Source organism: Vulpes lagopus, chromosome 11, assembly GCF_018345385.1.
Source record: "Vulpes lagopus strain Blue_001 chromosome 11, ASM1834538v1, whole genome shotgun sequence".
NCBI classification, from domain to species: domain Eukaryota; kingdom Metazoa; phylum Chordata; class Mammalia; order Carnivora; family Canidae; genus Vulpes; species Vulpes lagopus.
Window position 1 is genome coordinate 16,496,640 of NC_054834.1, and position 23,016 is coordinate 16,519,655.

The 23,016-nt window shown below is 34.4% G+C and overlaps 1 protein-coding gene across 1 annotated transcript in view; it reads left to right on the plus strand.

Moving 5' to 3' along the window:
- The window catches only part of RELN (reelin), a 477,996-nt gene that overhangs the window by 283,697 nt on the left and 171,283 nt on the right, over positions 1-23,016 (plus strand). Inside the window, 2 exon segments of the mRNA XM_041722153.1 lie at positions 2,979-3,124; positions 20,839-20,990. Coding sequence (XP_041578087.1) covers positions 2,979-3,124; positions 20,839-20,990 — 298 coding nt within the window.

The following is a 23,016-nucleotide window of genomic DNA, read 5'->3' on the forward strand; positions in this document are numbered from 1 at the left end:
AATGTGTTGCAGCATTGAGGCTATGAAGAAGAGAATATTCACAGAGCAGTACTTTTTCCTCCACACCCAGAGGACTTTGGGCCTATTTAGGAAGGGAGAAGAAAACTAACTGTGAATCTTCCCATAAACCTGACAGACAGGATTGGGATATTTGCAGTGGAAAGACCAGCACTGATTGTTTTAAACCACTGCCCTGTCTGTTTGAATTTAGATTTGGCATCATTATTCTTTCACTACAAGCTGTTAAAGAACAGCTCCTTCCCTATAGAAATAATAAAACTATGCCAAAACCATCCCATTGTCTCTTTCATGGAAACTCACCAAAGACAGAGACCCTACTAGTTTTTGGATCCTATTAGATTAGCATGAAAATTGGGTAACATTTAATTAAGGTGAGTATTAATATTTTTTCAGATTGCTTTATTGATTCTTGATACGGTAAATATGCTGGCACTCTGTAGTCATCATGTCAAAATGTATATTTGGTAGATAATTTTCAATAAGTATACAATTACAAACAATCTATTCAACTACCAAATCTATTTGGTAACCACAAAATAACTAACTAAAGGTGCTTTAAAATTATTTCTAGTTTTCTAAAACGCCAACTGATTTAATTTTTTGGAATCAAAAAAAAAAAATTTTTTGAAATCAGTTTAACAAGATGCAGTTAAACAATATCTTGTTTTATAATGACTTTTTTGCATAAATTTTCCATCTCAGATGAATTAAAATATATATCAAACTCTTAATAATACAAATTTTGGAAGAGTAGCAAAACATTTAATTTATAACATGGAATTAAAATGTTAACAAACAACTCTGAGGCAAATGAAACCAAAACTGAAATAATTAAATTGATATTTAGCTGGAAATGACTAAGGTTTCATGTTAAGTAGGTCACTCTTTTTATTACCTAAATATGTTCTTTTAAATTGTAATTAAATTTCATGCATATAGATGTTTTATGTATGGCTTTTCCTTAGACAATGACTAAATGTGAAGATAATTGTAAAAAACGTTAGAGTTTGGTGGATTTATTAGGAAAGTAATCTTTGTTATTTTAGTTAGCATTTGTAGTCTTTACAGGATAAAAGTAGTGGACTCTTGGTTTTGTCAGCTTTTAACAATTTCTACCTACTATTAAATAAACTGAACCCTAGTTTTCATCAGTTTGTGTGAGTTAGGATCACATATAATGAGCTCAGTTTAGCATCTGTGAATAAACTGTATTCACTGTGGTATGAAGATTCTCAAGCAGGTGATGCTTGCTACACGCTACAGCATTACCTAAGATGATGACAGGTTCTGTGGGTGTATCTTATGTGTTACCACTGTGAAATGACCACCCCCTCCCCCAAGATCATATGCCCCAACTCTCTTGAACTTCTGGAAGCTTTACTTACTCTTTCAAAATAGTACTCTGACTCTTCCTCAATTGATTTTACCAGCTGTAACCAGCTTGTCATAAAATGCTTCTTTGCATACATCACTCCCTTATTTTAGGACACCATGCCAACAGAATATTGTAGAGCTCACTAAGATTGTTTTACTGTCAGGCTCTGGTCAAATTCTCAAAATCATGCCTTCTGATCACCTTTGTCACTCATTCATACCTGTCATTCAATTTGGATTTTTATCCATCCTTTAAAGCAGGTTAAAAACCTGTTCATCCATGGAACTTATGCATCTAGACCAGCCCTGGACAGCAATTCTTACCTTTTCTCACTCATTAGCACTTGGCATCTGCTGCCTAACATTGAGACCTATCTTTGATATCTCTCAGTGAGACTGGGATTTTTTTGAGAGCAAAGATTATATATTATTATACTTCATTATAAACCCCTCCCCTCTCACCTTCCTTAATGCCTTCTACATAGTAAATTCTCTGTAAAAGAATAACTGATTACTTGAAAAGGCACAGCCGTATCATTCATTCATTCATCATTGAATTATTCAACAATTTTTTTAAATTTCTACTATATAAGCCAAACATTGTATATACAGCACTGAACAAAATGGACATGATCCCAGCTCTACAGAACTCACAGTCACTGGACCAGATATATTCTGTCTAATTATTTTTCTTCATTTGTATTTCATTTTAAGGGTATATAAAACTTAAAAAGTTGTTTGATCTTTCTTTTATTAGTATTTCTATGTATATGACTTACTACCAAAAATTAGTTAATAAAAACTTACATTTATACATAAAAAAAGTAAATATTCAGTTTACTCAGCTCCAGAGTTTGATCTGACCTTTGACTATTCACTTTAAGCTGAGAAAATAGAGGTTAAAAAATGTATCACAAGAAACTCTTTTTTCTTTATTCATTGCAAACCTTGTGCTTTGGGGGAGAATAACAAAGATTGTGATTTCCCAGCTCTTCATGAGAGCCATCATGTACTACTTAGGTCTCACCAGAAACTTTTATTCAAGAGGTAGCTGAGAATATACGATCATATCAGGGATTACTTTGACCTTTTCTATATTCCATGTTTTGATTAGCTGGCTATTCTGTTCCTATCCCATTTACAGACAAATCGCGAAAGGCTTGAATGGCAAGCCAGAAATATAGAGAATATTGAAAAGGTCAGTGTGATTTAGCCCATAAGCACAGTATTGAAAATATATGACAAGTCATTATCACTCTTAATTCCCATGACAAGGACTAGGTAAAGATGGGAAATTATTACAATTAAAATATTCTTGTTTCATACTGAAGGCTGACATGGCAAAGCTCAAATGGCCCCTGGACTCCTTTTTTTGTGATAACTTCATAAGTTAGAAAGAAATTGTAATTGAATTAAACAGGACAAAAAAAAAAAAAAGGAGTAACAAGCTCTTCTGATTTGAGAGTCCATCATAGAGGGAATAATATAGTGACTTTTCTAAAAACTCTAATTATGCATGGGTAAGACAGATCCAGCTACAAAACCAATTCAACAGCCACCCCCTGCTCTCTTTTCACCTACAGCATAGCTGTCAGTCAGAAGGCAACTCTATTTATTTCCACGGAAATGAAGGCAGTGAGTTCAATTTTGCCACCACCCGGGATGTAGATCTTTCTACAGAGGATATTCAAGAGCAGTGGTCAGAAGAATTTGAAAGCCAGCCTACAGGGTGAGTAATTGCTATTCCATGCTGTGTATAGCACTTATATTTATTCCACTGGACATATTTTAAGTGCCTATTATTAAATAGCAAAAGCATAGTTAAATCAATATTGATTATTCTTTTTTAAAGGATTTATTTATTTGAGAGAGAGAGAGAGGGAGGAAGGGCAGAAGGAGAGGGAGAGAGAATCTTAAGCCACCACTGTGCTGAGCACCCAGCCCAATGTGGGGCTCAATCTCATGACCCAGAGATTGTGACCTGAGCCAAAATCAAGAGGCAGGTATTTAACCGACTGAGCCACTCAGGTGCCCCAAAGCTGATTTTTCTTACAGACAGGACAAGTAGTTACACTTGCCCTTAACATTCTTCATTAAAGAATCAACTATTTTTCTATGTAGTAAAAATTTGTAATTACAAATGCCTTTTAACTGCAGTTGAAGCACTTATAGTTCATCTTCGTTTATTCAGCTTTTACTGGGAAAACGTTTTCTTCAATGTGTATAGAAGGCAAAATCTTTCCACTACTATTATATTGAGACTTTCAGTCATCTTCCTGGAGATTTATAGATGCTGCTACTTGATTTTTAGTGGAATGTGGTTTTGATCTATAAAAATTTTTTAGGGAGTAAAATTTATTTTTGAGAGTTTTTTTTTAAAGATTTTATTTATTTGAGAGCGAGAGCACAAGCAGGGGGAGTGGCAGAGGGAGAGGGAGGAGCATACTCCCCACTGAGTGCAGAGCCTGATGCAGGGCTTGATCCCAGGATGCTAGGATCATGACCTGAGCTGAAAGCAGGCGCTTAACCAACTGAGGCACCCAGGTGCCCTTCTTTGAGAGATTTCTGAAGGAGAAATATGAGCTGATGTTGACGAAGAAGAGAGCTAAAGCAATGAGCATAGTTTGGTGGTGGTATTTTCTGGCCATTCTGAGCGAGGTGCCTTCTTCTAGGTCCTGTGGCCCTTAAGATATTTCCTACCAGTGAGCAGCATTTTCCTGGAAGTTAGAGTTGAAAAAAATTTGCACGTTCAGAGAATCTAAATTCATAAGGTAGTGTTAGTGGAAAGCAAACTCTAGAAATTTTTTCAGTAAACACATGATCAGAATACCAGGTCTTTATTGTTTAGTATGTGTTTTCTAAGACTCTGTTGAAGATGAATGAAATTAACATAAAATGTAATTTTATAATGAATATAAGATAGCAATAATTTAAGTATTAATGGTGAGAAACTTTCCAAAAACAGCATTTTAGGGAGTCATGTCTCTCTGATCTCAACAAATTAAATCAAAATTGGATGGGACTTGTCAGTGCCCAAGAGACAAGAAGGCCATGACTCTCTTAGGCTCCCTGCTTCTTTTGCATTGTCCAGGAACTGTATTCAGACCCAATGGGACAGAATCTGCCCAGCAGCCTGATCTACCACTGCTGCTGTGACCTTCAGCTACTCCAATGGAGTCTTTCACTGTTGAAAGCTAGATTTCTGCTGTGGCTGACCCAGCCCTGCCTTAAGGATGTCCAGCCTGTGGCAGGCCAAGTATACCTCTGAAGGAGGCTGACACTCTGAGGGAATTCATTCCTTCAGAGCCTAGCAGTGCTGCTCAAAACTCTTCAGTCCCTAAACCTCTTCTCCTTAGAAGGTCCTGGCATACTTGAAGTTCCATGCCCAGTGTGGCTTGAGTGTCTCCTTGAGGAACCAGCAACTCCTGTTCCTCTGTTCCATCTCCGGGATTTCCCCAAGAGTCAGGCTTCTTTCCTTGTTACGCTACACAGGGAGTGTTCCATTCGCCTTACAAATCAATGCGCTTTGATAGTGTCCAAAATTTTGACAATGCAAGCAAGGCTTCTTTACCTACATTTTGGAGATAAGGAACCATTACCAGTATATCAGTTCTCCTTTCTGATTCCTGATACAAAATATCAATTCAATATAGATATAGATATAGATATAGATATAGATATAGATATAGATATATATATCTATCTATATATATATATCAATTCAAACCCCTTTCATGGTTATGGAGCTTGACTGCCTATGAGAGAGTCCCAAATCTTGAAGCACAAGAGATTCATTGACCTCCACTTCTTCATCTCTCCAAGCTAATACCATCCATGTGGAAGTGAAGTCATCCTCTTCAGTGAGACCCATATGCCCTGGGGCACAGATGCTTCCCAGTGATATCCAGCCCCTAACCCTCTAAAGCAGAGATAGAAACACAAGTCTAATCTCCAGAAGGACAACTATCATACTCACATAAAACCCTATCTACCTCTCTCCTGAAGTCTTTAATGTTACTACTCTTATTCTTCTGGGGAGAGATAAAATTTATTTTTAATTATAGCCTTCGTATCCTCCTAGGTCCCTGTCCCATAATGCTTTATTTTCCTTTTTTTTTTTTCCAGCTTGTTGTATCATCAAAGCTTGTCTATAAAAGAACAAAAGAAAAGCCTTTTTTAGATGGATTAATGGTCCATCCAGCAATCTGCTAAGAACATTAGTGAAGATTTAGTACAAGCAAATAGAAAACCATGAATTAAGCTTTAAAAGGAATTGATTTTATATTAGAAGAAATTCAACATATCTTAGAAAATTAGTTCAGAGACATAGCTTGCAAAAAAATTATTCCAATTAACAGAGCACTAATGATATAAGAGAATTTGTGGCTAAACCAAATCATTTGTCTCCCAAAACAAAGAGGGAACTAAAAGCAGTTATGCTTGAAAAAAGAACTAAAGTCAGTACAGACACAGAGGAACATCAGAACAAATGCCATTCACCCAGTGCCTCAGGTGGTTTCAATTATGCTCTTTGGCCACTTCTCAGTACTGAGGATGTATCAGGGTTTTGGTCACAGTTAAGAGGCTAATACTTTCAGGCCACACTATTGTCAGCAGGTCTCTGTTCCAATAACGCAGAATAATGTGCTTGACGATAGCACCTGTGCCACTCTAATTGATATACAATTAATTTATCTAAATTCTAAAAGCAGTAAATTACTCCAGCAACTACATCTTAGGTTTATTTGTAGCTTTTCCCCTAGGAAAAGGATATCAGACCACACACCCCCAGATTTACCTCATTGTTGCCCTCATCTGGTTGCCCAGTGATCCTACTTGGCATTATATTATAAAGGTATAAAAGGATAATGAGAGGATCTAGTGTTTTCTGTGTTTGCAGTGATGATAAAAATGCTAGTTTAGTCCATGGATGTGTGTGTGTCTGTCTGTCTGTGTGTCTGTCTCCCCTCTCCACATCCCATCTGCTCACTCCCAAATGTTGCTTTATTGGTCTAGGAAGAATGTTGTCATGATAACTTTAAATCATAGCTTCAGGGAAAAAAGACTGTCACAAAATTAAATTAATATGAAATATTTTTATAAAACTACAGTAAGATCTAACAAAGAAAAACATATTAGGAATTTGGTAGTGAAATTCTTTGTGTTTTGTTTAACCAACCAGATTTACCAAATATTTGTCTCATTCTTCAACTCAGTCTTCACCACCCATACTGATGATTTATCATTATTGGCTCACCTGCTGAAACAGACAAAAAATGTAGATAGTAAATCCCCACTGTACTCAAGAGCAACCAATTGAATTGATTGAGCTCTTAGTTTTGAGGTCACTTTTTTAAAAATAAAAAAATGTAAATAAATTGTTAACCTATATATATTTTCACTTCTGTTAACTACATTTTTCTTCCATAAGAATTATGAAAGAGAAAACATGAATATACAGTCCTCTCTAATAATTTCAAAATACTTCATATGAATGTTAAGAGAAGAAAGCCACAATTTTTGGAATCCAGTTTCCCAAATATTCCTGTTTTCTCGCATTTGAGTCAAACTATTTGATCTCACATCACTAGGATGATGAGAGCTGTTTGCCTCTCATATCACAAAGCTGTCCTAAATCCAATGTTGATAGGTTTATTTTTTAAGTGGGATAGTAAAGGTTTTTTTCCTCTTTTTCCTAAAGAAGACACATCTGTTACTTCAGCAAGAGAGAAATTTTAATGGATACACTGATAATTTATGAGTCTTTCTAAGCTTTGGCTTAACCTTACAAACACATCATTTAATTGGCAACCATTATATCTCACCTAGCTGAAACTGCCTTTAGGTGGGAGAGAACTTTGTAGAAAAACACCCCGCTATAATATAGATTTTGTATACTGCTTCTTTCATTTCAGTGCAAGCATTGTATGTTTTTACTATTCAAATACCTCTACTGCTGTCACTAGAATATTCATGTTCAAGAAGAACTCCACAAATTTAATGAATATTAGAATATTGAATCAAGTCAGTGTGCTTCAGTCTTCTCCAGTTGCTCCAAATCCTTGGAAATTACAGAAAATGAGCAAACATATCTATAATGACACCATAAAACCAAAAAAAAAAAAAAAAGGTGCCCTAGTTGGTTAGGAATTAAAAGGATGGTACACAAAAAGAGAGAGAGAGAAAGAGATCCAATGGAAGGAGGGAATTATAGCCCCAAACACATGTTGAATAAGACACTAAAAAAGATGTCTTAGCACTGCTCCAGGACACAGATGCTGGGCATGGGAATCATGATGGGGCTCTGAAGTACTGCTATCGGGATTGCCAAGGTGTGTCCCTTAATACACCTCCATCCAAGTAGAGGAGGAACAAGCAAGGAAGGTGGACACTTGGAACAGAGAAGTAGGGTAATGTAGGTGACTGGAAATCTCAAAAGGAATAGAGATGCCCCTCATGGTAGTCCCACCTAAAGGCCCATCTTGTCTCCATCAGTAGCCATTTTTATACCAAAACAGCAACAACAAAAAATAATAGATACAAATTTAAGCAAATGATCTAGAATCAACAAATCTGAGGAAAAGTCAACTCCATTTAAACATCATCAGACCAAAGAATGAAGGTCTGAGAATACAGAAGTAACAATATAAATAAATAGAGATTTTATAAGAAGCATAATTAATATCCTCAGAGGGATAAGAGTGCATACTGCATTTGAGAATTTAAAACATTTTATGAGGAAACAATAGAGATGTGAAAAATAAATTAGAAGATTGTTGAAACAAATATAATGGATTTTTTCTCCACCGATTACCAACCAGCATAGGCATAACTGAAGAACAAATTAATGAGCTAGAAATTTGGGTGTTGAAGTCTATCCAAAACTTTAGGTCCTTGGATATAAGAAAAAACGATGTAAAGTATAGGGGGGAAATTGGCTCTTCTGATGTTAGAAAATGGTGTTCCAGAAAGATCAGAGAGAATATATTTTGATTGAAATATTCAAGTTATTACTGAAGAAAAGTTCCCAAGATTGGAAAAAAGAAGAAAGAAAAGACATAGCTCCTGTGAATGAAATGTTTAGCATGGTGAATGGGAACATATCCAGTCCTAGAGCATCAGAAAGAAACTTCAGAACATCGATAAAAGAAGAAATCCTGGGGATCCCTGGGTGGCGCAGCGGTTTGGCGCCTGCCTTTGGCCCAGGGCGCGATCCTGGAGACCCGGGATCGAATCCCATGTCGGGCTCCTGGTGCATGGAGCCTGCTTCTTCCTCCGCCTGTGTCTCTGCCTCTCTCTCTCTGTGACTGACTATCATAAATAAAAAAGAAAAAAAAATGAAAAAGAAGAAATCCTAAAAACTTCTAGGTGAGATTCATAGTACTTTTCTTGGTAGCACTAAGCATAAGTTTGTTTTAAAAAAAAAAGAAAGAAAGAAAGAAAAAGAAGTTATCTAGTTCTGAAAAAAATTATTTGGAACATAAAATTCTTCTCCAGTCAATTATCATACAAATATTAGGAAAAAACGAACTTTTTTACTCCTATACATATATATGAACCTCATGGTAACCATGTTTTTTGTACATAACCAAAAACCTACAATAGAAACACATAAAATAAAGAGAGTGGAACCCCAACATAACTCTAAAGAAAACCATGAAACCAAAAAGGAAGAGACTAACAGGAAAAGAAAGGAGCAAAGAAAAACAACAACCAGAAAAATAACAACAAAATGACAATAAGTACATACTTATCAATAATTACTTTAAATGTAAACGGACTAAATATTCTGATCAAAAGACATACAATGACTAAGTGGATTTTTTTTAAGATTTTATTTATTTATTCATGAGAGACACAGAGAGAGAGAGAGAGGCAGAGACATAGGCAGAGAGAAAGGCAGGCTCCATGCAGGGAGCCTGATGTGGGACTCGATCCCGGGACTCCAGGACCACATCTTGGGCCAAAAGCAGCCACTAAACTGCAGAGCCATCCAGGGATCCCCTAGCTAAGTGGATTTTTTTTTAAATCCTTTTTTATGTTCTGTCTATAAGAGAGTCACTTCAGATATAGAGACACACCCAGACTGAATGTGAAGGGATGGAAAAAGATATGGAAATGAAAAGAAAGTGGAAGTAGCAGTACTCATTTCAGATAGAATAGACTTTAAAACAGACTGTAACAAAAGTCAAAGAAGGACTTTATATGACAAAAGGGTGGATCCAGGAGAGGATATAACATTCATAAATATTTTTGCACCCAACATGGCAGCACCTAAATATATAAAGCAAATATTAACAGACATAAAAGGAGTGATTGACAGCAATAGAATAATAGTATGAGACTTTAATACCCCACTTACCTCGGTAGATAGGTCATTTAGACATAAAATCAATAAGGAAACATTTACCTGAAGCAACACATTAGGCCAGGTGGACTGAATATATATGGGGAGAACATTTTATCCAAAAACTGCAGAACAGACACTCTTTTCAGATGTACATGGGACATTTACCAGGACGGCTCATATGTTAGGTCACAAAACAAGTCTCAGTAAATTCAGGAAGACTGAAATCATATCAAGCATTTATTCTAACCATAACAGCATAAAACTTGAAATCAACTACAAGAACAAAAGTAAAAAAAAAAAAACACACACACAAACACATGGAGACTAAATATTTACTAAACAACCAATAGTTCAATGAAGGAATCAAAGAAAAAATTTTAAAAATACTTTGAAACAAATGAAAATTAAAATACAACTTTTCAAAATCTTTGTGACACAGCAAAAGCTGCACTAAGAAGGAAGTTCATGGTGATGCAGTTTACCTCAAGAAACAAGAAGAATTCCAAATAAGTAATCTAACTTTATACTTAACTAGAAAAAAGAAGAACAAAGCCCAAGTTAATAGAAGGAAGAAAATAATAAAGATCAGAGTAGAAATAAATGAAATAGAGATTTAAAAAAAAAACATAGAAAAGATGAATGAAACTAAAAGCTGGTTCTTTTAAAAGATAAACAAAATCAATAAAACTCTAGCCAGACTCAAGATCTTTTATCAAGATAAAAAGAAAGGATCCATGGGCAGCCCGGTTGGCTCAGCGGTTTAGCGCTGCCTGCAGCCCAGGGTGTGATCCTGGAGACCAGGGATCGAGTCCCACATCAGGCTCCCTGCACGGTGTCTGCTTCTCCCTCTGCCTGTGTCTGCCTCTCTCTCTCTCTCTCTCTCTCTCTCTCTCTCTCTCTCTCCTTTCTGTGTATTCTCATGAATAAATAAATAAAATCTTTAAAAAAAAAGAGAGAGGATCCAAATAAATAAAATCAGAAATGAAAGAGGAAAAATTACAACTGACATTACAGAAATACAAAGGATAATAAGCAACTACTATGAATAGTCACATGCCAGGAATTTGGAAAATCTAGAAGAAATGGATAAATTCCTAGAAACACAGTCTTCCAAAAACTGAATCACAAACAAATAGAAAATCTAAATAGACCAATTACAAGTAATGAAATGGAATTTAAATAAAACTTTTAACAAATAAAAGGCCAGAACCAGACAGCTTCACAGTGTGAATTCTACCAAACATTTGAAGAATAGTACCTGTCATTCTCAGATTATTCCAAAATATTGATCCAAGCTCATTTTTTGAGGCCAGCATTGCCCTGATACTAAAACCAGATAAAGCCACCACCAAAAAACAAATAAACAAACAAACAAACAGGCCAGTATCCCTAAGGAGCATAGATGCAAAAATCCTCAAAAAGTCAGCAAATTGAATTTGACAACAGGATCGTACACCATGATCAAGTAAAATTAATAACAGGGGTGCAAAGATGGTTCAACATCCACAAATTAATCAACATGATACATTACATTAACAAAACAAAGAATAAAAATCATATATTCATCTTAATAGATGCAGAAAAGCATTTGACAAATTCAAAATCTATTTATAGTAAAAACTTTTAACAAAGTGAATATTGAGGAAACATACTTCAATGTTATAAAGGCTGCATATGGCAAATCCACAGCTAACAATCATACTGAAGGTTGAAAGGCTGAAAGCTTCCTCTAAGATCAGAAACAAGACAAGTATGTCAGCTCTCACCTCTTTCATGAAACATAGTATTAGAACTCCTAGCTACAGTAATTAGGCAAGAAGAAGAAATAAAATAATCCAGATTAGAAAAGAAGATGTAAAATTGTCATTGTTTGTAGAGGACATGATAATTTATAAAGAGAGAACCTAAAGCCTCCACAAAAAAAGCTGTTGGAACTAATTAAGTTGCAGGATATGAAATCGACATACAGAAACCTGTTGCATTTCTATACACTAATAACAAGCTATCATAAAAAGAAATTAAGAAAACAAGCCCATGTACAAATGCATCAAAAAGGATAAAATGCCTGGGAATAAATATAACCAAGGAGGTATAAGACTTGCTCTGGCATTTATGAAAGAAATTGAAGAAGACACAAATAAATGAAAAGATATACCATTGATTGAAAGAAAAATCTTCCTGAAATGCCCATGCTACCCAAAGTAATCTATGCATTCAGTGCAATGCCCATCAGAATATCTATGGCATTTTTCACAGAACTAGAACAAAGAATCCTAAAATTGTTATTTTAAAAAAAAGACCCCAAATAGCTAAAGCAATCTTGAGAAAGAAGAACAAAGCTGGAGGTTTTTCATTCTCTAATTTCAAACTATGCTATAAGTGATAATGATAAGAACAATATAGCCCTGGCACAAAAACAGACTCAAACATCAATGGAATAAAATAAAGACCCTAGAAATAAACCCACAATTATATGGTCAATTAATCTATGACAAAGGAGGCAAGAATCTATATACAATGTAGAAAGGACTATCTCTTCAATAGATGATGTTGAGAAAACTGGATAGCTACATGCTAAAGAATGAACCTGGGCCACTTTGTAATACCATATATCAAAATAAAGTCAAAATGGATTAAATGCTTGAACGTAAGTTTGCAATCATAAAATTCCTAAAAGAAAACATAGGCACTAAGCTCTCTGACAGTGGTCTTAGCAGTAGGTTTCTTTTTTTTTTTTTTTGGACCTGTCTCCAGCAAGGGCAATAAAAGCTAAAATAAACAAAGTTATATCTAACTAAAAGTTCTTGTGCTACGAAAGAAGCCATCCACAAAGCAAAAAGACCACCTATTGAATGGTTGAAGATACTTGCAAATTACATTATCCAATAAGAGGTTAATATCCAAAATATGTAAAGAACTTACACAATGCAATATCAAAAGAACCCAAACAACTTGATAATTATTGAAATTGTATATTACATACATGGTATTTCATTGTTACTTTTCTCTCTACCTTTGGATGTAATGTACAGCATAGAGAATATAGTCAATAATATAATAACTTTGTATGGAGACATGTTTATCATGAGGATCTTTTCATAATATATAAAAATATTAAATCACTGTGAAGCAAATGGTGGGTATTTGTCGTTTCTAATGGCTGAGTAATATTCCATTGTATACATGATCTATACCTGAAACTAATAGGATATTGTATATCAATTATACTTCAATTGGGAGGAAAAATACCCTTTTAGACACACAGGATTCAAACTCAAAAAGTTTATTACATCCCAAACCCTCTCTGAAAGAATTACTAGGAGGTATATTCCTGGAGAACATATTCCAGGAGAAATATGATAGATTCAAGAAAGAGTAGTGATCAAAGAAAAAAAGTAAAGCCTGTAGTTCAGTCCAAATAGGTGTTGATTATTAAAAAGTTTTAATAAAGATTTGAAATTAAAGCCCAAATGACCTCAACATGAGAAGTAGAGGGAAAGTGACAAGAAGAAAAAAAGAGTAAGGAAGTAAAATACTGCCAAAATTCCTAGCTTGCTTGGGGTGAGGACATAGATTTGGGATAACTCTTAATGTTAATAATAATAATAATAATGTTAATAGAAAACTGTAAGTGTAAATATGTGTGTTGAAAAATCAGATTAGCCAGATTAGGCTATGTAACTTCTGAGGCATCAGGGTAACATAGGACCCAGACAACTCAGTCTCATATATGCCAGAAAAGTAACAAAAGTAAGCAGTAAAAAACAGGATAGATAGAAAACAGAAAACAATTTGTCAGGTATCAATCTAAACATATCAGTAACCCAATAAATTATACTGAATCATATTCATTTATTAAATGAGATTTTCAAAGTAAGTTTTTAAAAGTAAGCTATATATTTACAATAACACAAGAAATTGAAAAAATCAAAGAAGAGAAACAAATATACCAGGCAAGCACAACAAAAGAAGGAGGCCTATTAACATCATATAATTTGAATCAAATCAAATAAAATTCAAATTTAAGCACTAAAAGGGCTAAAAGGGAGATATTTTATGCAACAGTATATGTGGAGTACTGGCCACAATGTATCGCACATAATAAGCAATCAAAAAAAGTAAGAATTAGTTGTTATTCCAACTATAATTACTATTGGTAATGAGATATGAAGAAAGTGGTGCTCAAAGGAAAATCTACTCAAATTAATTAATGAGGTATAGAAGAAAACACAAAGTTGAATCAGCCAATGAAACCTAAATTGGATTCTCAAAATAAACCAATGAAGTGTCATTAAGAAAAAAGACCATATTAGTTAAAGTGATAATTGGATATATTTTAAAACCATGGAAGTGCTAAAATGGATCTGAGTAATCTTGTTGCAAGCTGTTAAAAAATGTGTTTTACATCTTACTCATTCTGGTTTGTTTTGGGCCTAGGTTTTCTCTTTAAGCAAGTTGTTTTTCTACTTTAAAAATACAAACAGTAAAATTTTAAGTAATAAAAAAGTAAGTGCTATGTTCTGGACTCCTTCATAGAAATTAAATTTTAAACATTTGATGTGCAGCACATTTACACACCATCTTTGCTTTGGTTCTGCCATTCTTGAGTTGGTTACTAGTGTCCCTCTAAACCAGCTGTCCATGTGAGCATCCAGAAAACAGCAACTGGCTTCCCTTCTAAGATAGGATCTTCACTGAGGTCACAGAGAAAAAAGAGAATGAAATCTGAATCCTTCCAAAGTAATTTAATTTCTGACAGCTTGGCACATTAGCTGGTGATAGGATTTCTCTGTGGAAGGTATCAGAGGAGGTTGCTGGCACTGAAATGTTTAGATGCCCAGGTCTTGGGTCTGTCTTTGTTCTGCAGTAACTCTTCCTCAGGGGTTCAGTTAATTAACATTGGCCACAAGTCTGTCCTGATTATCTAGGAATTTCTGTGAAGTAATAGCAGAACTCTTGACACTTCGAAAAGCGTAGCTTGGAGTTACCTGTACTCTAGAACACATCCAGGGGCATTAAGGAATTGACAATTTAATTCCTCAGGCCCATAAAATATGCTAAATAGTATAACTATTTATTATTGTATTTTGAAACTCAAAAATAAGAAAATGACTAAATACAGTTTGGTATATACATAACCAAATATTGTGTAGCTGATTTATAAAGAGGTAATAATAGCCTGGAAAATATGTACATTACTAATGGAAGTGAAAAAAGGCAGAGTATAAACCACCTACAATATTACCACAACTATTTGGAAATACACATACAAAAATATTAGAAATAAGTATTCTAAAATACTAATTGTGCTTGTCTCTGGGATAGTGTGGTTATGAGTACTTTTTTCCAACCTTTTTATTTTCTACTTTTTTCAATTATGAGAACACTGGTATCATAATAGAAAACAAGTAAAAAATGTTTTTAAGTTTCAAAAAATATTTCTGACTGTACATCTGTACATGTGGATATCCTCTTCCGGGCCATAGATGTCATTTTTGTGAAGAGTCTTCCTCTAATTAAAAATTAAAAGCAACTAGTGGCAAATACTGCATATGATGGATACCCAGAATTTCAGTACACCAGCAAGATATAAAAATGCTTAGAGGGCAAACAGGATTCATCCTGAGGTCAAATTTGCTTTCCTATAATTAATTGCCTTTGCTGACTTTTTCAATGATCATAGAGAGAGCCTAGTCTCTGAACTAGTAATCTATTTCTAATTCCCTCCAACTTCCATTGCTAACAATCCTCTTCTGCTACCACTCATATCCTACTAAGATAACTGCTTTATGAATTTGCTCTGAAGAAGCTCTTTCAATAGATATATATTTTTTTAAAAAAAGCAGCTCATTTAAGATTATAAAAAAAAATTGAGTGAGACAATGGTTTTTCAAGCTCAGCCATGGCTTCATCTCTGGTAGATGGTTTACTGTAGAGAAGCCAAAATTCATAAGCATTAGTTATATGTTTTAATGGCATTGCTTGCTAACTGGATCACACCTACAACTGACTCCACGTGTCTTTCTTAAAATTGAGTGTTATCCAGAGGAGGGGGAGAGGAACAAGTAAAAGGCAATATAAACTCAATAAACAATTTTATATTGGCTTCCTTGTTCCAGGGAAATAGTAGCAAAGAATCTTACACATAACCATTGAAAATCAAAACTGCTTATAAACCAACAAAAATAATCTTCATGATAGCCCCTTCAAAACAAGTTGGTGCTTTTATTAAAAATGGACTTTAAAATTATTTAGAATTCTGCAAAACAGTTTGAGCATCTTCTTGTATTTTCTACAAATTTTTCCCTCTGTCCTACCAAAAATTACGTTCTTCTGCCTTAGAATACATTCCACAAAAATGCTTATAAAGCTAAAAAAGGATTTTATTTAAGCTTATATTGCAAGGTAAGGGGTCTGAAGACAGGTTGGCAGTCTGAGTTAATATTGTATTAAGTGCATCTTTTTTCTTTTATAAACATGTTCATTTTTATTAAAGCAAAACCCACTTGGATCATTTAGGTAACATAAATAATAAATGAGGGGCCTAGAAGATCATAAGCAAAAATCATAAATAGTACTAAAAACCCACAGTAGGTAAAGTGCAATTTTTCTTTCAGCTCACTATCCCCTTGCCTAAAGATTAAGTAGTAGCACTTGCATATGGTACTGCAACTTTGTCCAGTATTGTTGCTTTGCTAATTCTGGCATGAAAATAATAAAAATCCTCATTATAATTTAGAAGCTCATTTGAATCACCTCTTTAACTTGCTTTAAAGCAAAGATAGCACTACATTTGACAGGGGGTGAGGGGGAGCTAACACTTATTGAGGTTCTGTCATGTCCCAGGCAATACATTATTTTCTCTAACCATCCTCCAGCCTAGGTCATATTTCTGTCTTATTGGTGAGAAAGCTGAGCACTTTCTCCCATTCTGAAGACAATATTCTTTATTAATGTTATTCTGACAAGAGTGTAAATCAACATAATGCATGTAATAAAAACCTAAAACAAAAATTGAATATGAGTGAAACACAGGGGAACCAATTGAAAAAAAAAGAATTTTTGAAATGCAGTGCATGCAGGGAAGCTTTCAAATAGAGCTCATCTTTTACCTTCACCTAAGCTGTCATGCTAGAGGGAAAAACCTCTAAATGAAGGTAGAGAAGCCTTCAGTTGAAATGCACACCTTGCTAGACCTCACAGGGCTCATACTCAAGATAAACCTCATGAATATAAATGAATGTGGAAGGGTCTTTACCTATAGCACATCCCTTATTAAATAACAGAGAATTTATCCCAAATAGAGACCTTATGGATAGAATGAACTTATTTAACCTCAGAGAATTCATAGAGATTAAAAAACCTTATGAATTTGGTAAATGTGGGAGCTCATACCCAAGCTTTATTCTATATCTTAGCTCAAACCTCAAGTAGCCAACTTTAGGTGATTTAATATATTCTGGAAAATATAATAAAACAAATTTTCATGGATAATGTGAAATGCTTCATTACCTTTAGAGCATTTTATGCCAATATTTGTAGGCAAAGAATATCTGATTAAAATATGACTTCTATTGCCTGTGTTCATATTCTTAGTATTTTCATCAGCCTATAATGAGATCAGTTAAGTTTTCATTCTGAATTATAATACCTATAAATTGAATGCCCTTCTTTTTTGCTGAAAATTACATTCTTACTGCAAAGCAGATATGTAAAGGAAAAATCAAAAGTCGTCCCATGCTAATCCCATTTCTCAGAGTTAAATTGTAAACATATATTCATTCAGAAATTTTTCTACAGACACACACACACACACACACACACACACACACACACACACCAGTCACATTTTGTATACTGTATCACAACTTAATTTTTTTAAGCTAACAACATAATGAATGTATCTCCTAGTCAGTAAATATAGATCATTATTTCAAAAAAGTGATGTACCAGTTTATCTAATTGAACCCCTATTGATAGACAAAGAATATTGTAATAAAAATATTTGTGTACTTGTTAAAGTATTTTTGAAAGGTAAATTTCTGAAAGAGAAAAGGAAAATTAGAGAATCAGACATATATGCATGCATATACATACATGTAGGTATGTAATTTTCACTTTGATAGCTACCACCAAATTACCCTTCAAAGAATAGATCTCATTCTATTTTTAAGCTTATGAAGGAACTCTTTTTTAATTTCAGCTTTCCTGAGGTATCATTGACACATAAAATTCTGAGAAAGTGAAAGTGCATCCTGGTGGTACGATATATATATACATTGTGAAAGAACTCCATCTAGTTAATTAACACATCCATCGCCTTTTTTGTGTGAAAAGATTTAATTTCTACTCTCTTGTATCTTTCTTAAAAGTGTCAAAGTATGAGCTGATTACAACATAATTAATTTTATTCTCAAAGCATTCCAAAATAGTTGATAGAGAGGACCATCAGCTTTCCAGCTAAGAGACTGCTTTAAATTATCTTTACTTACAAAAATATTCCTCTTTTTTGATATAAAAATAGAAAGTTCTCTTTTAAAGATCTAAATTTTAAAAATTGTGACCTTGCTACGTCTAAGGAATAAAGTTGCCTTAAGGCATTTTATTGATTATTAAACTTGTTTTTCTGTGTTCCAAATTCAACCCACTCTATTATAAATAATAGATACCACTATATTTATAATAAATAATAAAGGGACTCTTTTTTTAGAGCTAGTCATCAAAGCATAAATATAAATTGCTGTGCTGTAGAGGTGTTTCCTCTGTAGGCAGACATTCCTTCGAATGCAGTTCACATACAACCACATTTACCTGAGGAAAACATAATTTAGACCATAGAGAAGCCACACTCCTTTTCAGGAAAATTGCCACGCCATCGAAGATGCTACTAAAACTATAGAGTTCTTCAGATACCACTCCTGGCCTCAAATATTTGGTTATGTTATAATTTCACTTCATGTAATTGATTATTAGGAGAGGATCAGGGACCATGTCATTTTTATAACTAGAAAAGACCCACAATGTTATGCCCTTACAGATCTGGATGCTGAAGTCCAAGAAGTGAAAGGCTCTCTCTGCTATCCCTCAAGGATATTTTGTCTCCAGCTAGGCCTGAGCCAGTTTCTATACAAATTCATGAAAGAATGAGCTTGTGCTACAACAGACTTCTCCCGAATTTTTAATAAATGCAAGATAATTTATTTGAATCACTGACACTTTTACAAAATGATTTTTTAGATTTCTTTCTGCTTTCTCTTCAAAGCAGACTAAACTTTCCATTTCACTATCAATTTCATTATAAATATTTGAGTTTCTAAAGAAAATAACTTCACTTTTGTTATCTTACAACAGTTAAAAGTGGAAGAAATAAAGGCTAAAGTAGAGTAAAATTGAACGTGTTGGACTTTAAACATTGGAACATACAGAGGCACCTGGGTGGCACAGTCAGTTAAGCATCTGACTCTTGGTTTCAGCTCAGGTTGTGATCTCAGGGTCATGTGATCAAGCCCCACATTGGGCTCCACACTCAGCACAGAGTCTCCTTAAGATTCTCTCACCGGGGATCCCTGGGTGGCGCAGCGGTTTGGCGCCTGCCTTTGGCCCAGGGCGCGATCCTGGAGACCCGGGATCGAATCCCACATCGGGCTCCCGGTGCATGGAGCCTGATTCTCCCTCTGCCTGTGTCTCTGCCTCTCTCTCTCTCTGTGACTATCAAAAATAAATAAAAATTAAAAAAAAAAAAAAAGATTCTCTCACCGTTTTCTTCTCCCCCTCCCACTTGTGCTCACTCTCTCTCAAAAATAAATAAATAAATCTTAAAAAAAAAAAAAAAGAAAGAAAGAACCACAGTCTGACCATATCTCACACAGTTCTGTCTGTGGTAGATGTCTTGAAAATAATTCATTTAGATTCATCTAGAAGAGTTATTCATTCACAACTAATTATGAGAAAAAGACGACTAATTTCATTTTTCACTTGAATAGAAGGTTCTTTTAGTCCCTGACAACTCCATCTTTTTCAATTCAATTTTTCACTTTAAAAATACTCTAAAGCCTAAAAGGAGTCATCATATACATCATTTATAACCTTAACTTGCTTTGTGGATCAGTAGGCTGAGTGGTTTAATTGGGATAAATGGAGCAAGTAAAAGACCAATGAACCAGTGCAAAATTTTCTTGTATGAGTCAAGAGAGGTTCCTTGTTAATTTATAGTGGTCCAACACTATTAAGAGCTGCTTCAAAAAATTATTTTTGAGTTTCTTGAGTGATTAATATAATCTGTTAAAATACAAAAAAAAATAGGCATTTTCTAAATATCTTGGTCCCAAATCTATTATAAACTGAAATGGTTCAACATAATCTCCCTAACGTGATACACTCTTTAGAACTAAAACTACTAAAATAACAGCAAACTGAGAAGCAGAAGATCTCAATTTTAGAACTAAACAGGCAGTTGACTTTAGGCAAGACACTTAACCTCTGTATGTCCCAGTTTCTCCATTTGTGGGCAAGCGAGTTGTGTGAATAGCAATGGCCAGATTAGACACAACCAGAAGTAAATACTAAGGAGAAATAAGAGTTTTAAAATATTAGATATTTTTGTTCTCCTCTGTATATCTAAATGTATATATTTTGACATGATCCAGTTTAAATCTCATCTTTTTTTGAAAACTTGCTAGGCTCTTGCCACTCTTATGACTTTACATCCTATAACTATTTTTTTAATGTGCAATATACCATACAAGTGTTTATGATCTTATGATACTGTCTTTTATAGTTCCCTGTTTCCTTAGTTCAAATTTGACCCCCCATCTTGACTGTAAGTACTTTTGAGAATAAAGGCTATCATGTAATAGGCATACTATAATAGTATTGATTAAATTTATCCTTCTACAGAAAAATCATAATTGCAAATAGAATGTGTTTAAAAGTTTCTTCATTACTAGAATCTGTTGTGCCACATCTTTATTTCAGAATTAGTGATTACTAAGTAAATGTTCCTTATTAAAAATTAAAGTTAAAAAAAATAAAAGTTATACTCTATAAAGCTTTGACTTAATATTCCAACTGTTCATGATTCTCATTTTTTTAAGGTGGGACATCCTGGGAGCTGTCATTGGTACAGAATGTGGAACAGTAGAATCAGGTTTATCAGCAGTCTTCCTCAAAGATGGAGAGAGGAAATTATGCACCCCGTATATGGATACCACCGGTTATGGGAACTTGAGATTTTACTTTGTCATGGGTAGGTACATTTTGAATGAATTTTGTTGACCTAAGGCAGAACCTAGGCCAGCCTCTACCCCTGTAGAAGTAAGATTCTTTGTTGTCTAACCACATAAAATGAAATTTATCAAATATGAGTTCTATTGGATGAGTCAGAGCACTCACACCTGCTTCAGACCAGCCCTACTGGAACCGTCCTATAAGAGAGCTAGTCCTGACATGCCTTCATAAATGCCATATACCTTCATCCCACCTGTCCCTCAGTGGTCATAGCTGAAAAGACAGTGGGAGACAAGCTGAGAACAAAGTAACTCTTTTGTCCAAACTCCCTGGCTTCCCTCAAAAATAATCATCAAGGTAAGTCATTTGTTTTCATGGATATATCATTGCATAACTGTTTCTTTGTGCAAAGATAAAAAAACGGTTTATAAATAACTTTAATAATACTTTCTACTTTTCAATATGTAGCAAACACACAAAGAAAGTGTTCATAGAATGAATTTTTCTCCAGATTATTGGAGAGCAAATAAGTAGGTAAACATTTAGAAAAGTACCCAAGGAAGAATTAGGAGGTTGAAATTAGTGACCTCTCAAATTTATCATTTTAGTTGTGTATTATTTCAGCGGATGTCCTTTCACAAATATGAGTAGGTGTCACATGCCTTTTTTGTTGAGTGACTGGAAAAGCACAGGCAACACCTGGAAGCGAAACGGGAAATAAACATTAACCACCTTTGAACCTACTTGCAAAGATGTCAGCTCATCAGGACGCACAGGCCCCCTGAGTCTGGGCTTTAGCACTGGCTGTTTATTTCCCTCACATTCCTTACTTCCTAAGGTCAGAGTGGCACCATAGACTTAGTATTCTATCAAACTCCAAAACATTGTCTGCTTGATACTACCTTATTTTAAATGATGATCTGTTTGATAACAGGGAAGCTGTGTATATAAAACATAATTATGTGGTCCTCCGACATTAAGGATATCCCCACCTTGACTCTGAAATGATTTGTACACTTAGAGACCCAGAGTTCATTTCCTTTACATAATTAGAATTCAAACTGGTCCTCATTTTATTAAGAAAGATTCCTGGGAAACCTTCACCCTCCCCTCAAAAAAGTTGTAATAGACATTCAGCTTGTCAGTATTTCTAATTTTAAGCGTTCTCCCTTTTTACCATTTTTCACATAATATATTTGAATTCTTGATTTTTTTTCATAGTGAATCATACTAAACCAACCCTTTCAGTGCCTTTGTAAGACATTGTCATGTTTATATAAGCACCTTTGTAGAAGAAATTTAGTCATCTTTAATTCTTTCTGAAACAAAGCAGATTCTTAATCAGTTAAAATAGTAATTGACTATGAGAAAAAAGCTCATTTGAATGAGCTGAAAGTACATTATCCCAAATAAAAGCATCTCCATTTAATTTTAAAAATTAATTAATTCTGATTGAATGTAGAGCACTGAGTTAGGTTACATGGAGAATACAGTCAGGGATAGTAATGGTACCTAAATCTCAGAATTGCTGATCAATGATTGAATACATGCAAACCCTTTAAAACAGTGCCTAATGCAAATAGGTAAGACTCAATATATCTTTTTTATATATATAAAAACTACTTAGAATTCTTGCCCACAAGTAACATCTAAAAAAAGTCAGTCACAGAAAGACAAATACCGTATGATTTTACTTATAAATGGAATTTAGAACACAAACAAGCAAAGGAAAAAGAGAAAGACAAACCAAGAGACAGACTCTTAACGATAGAGAACAAAGTGATGGTTACCAGAGGGGAAGAGAGTGTGGGGATAAGGTGAAAATAGGTGAAGGGGATTAAGAGTACACTTAATGAGCACTGAGTAATGCTCAGAGTTGTTGAATCACTCAGTATATTGTACACCAGAAACTAATATAACACTGTATGTTAACTGTACTGAAACTAAAATAAAAATTTTTAAAGAAAGAATGTAATGGGCTATAATGAAACGAAGATCCTATGGAAGCGCCAAGGACTCTGGGTCACTGCAGTGTTGGGATTAGG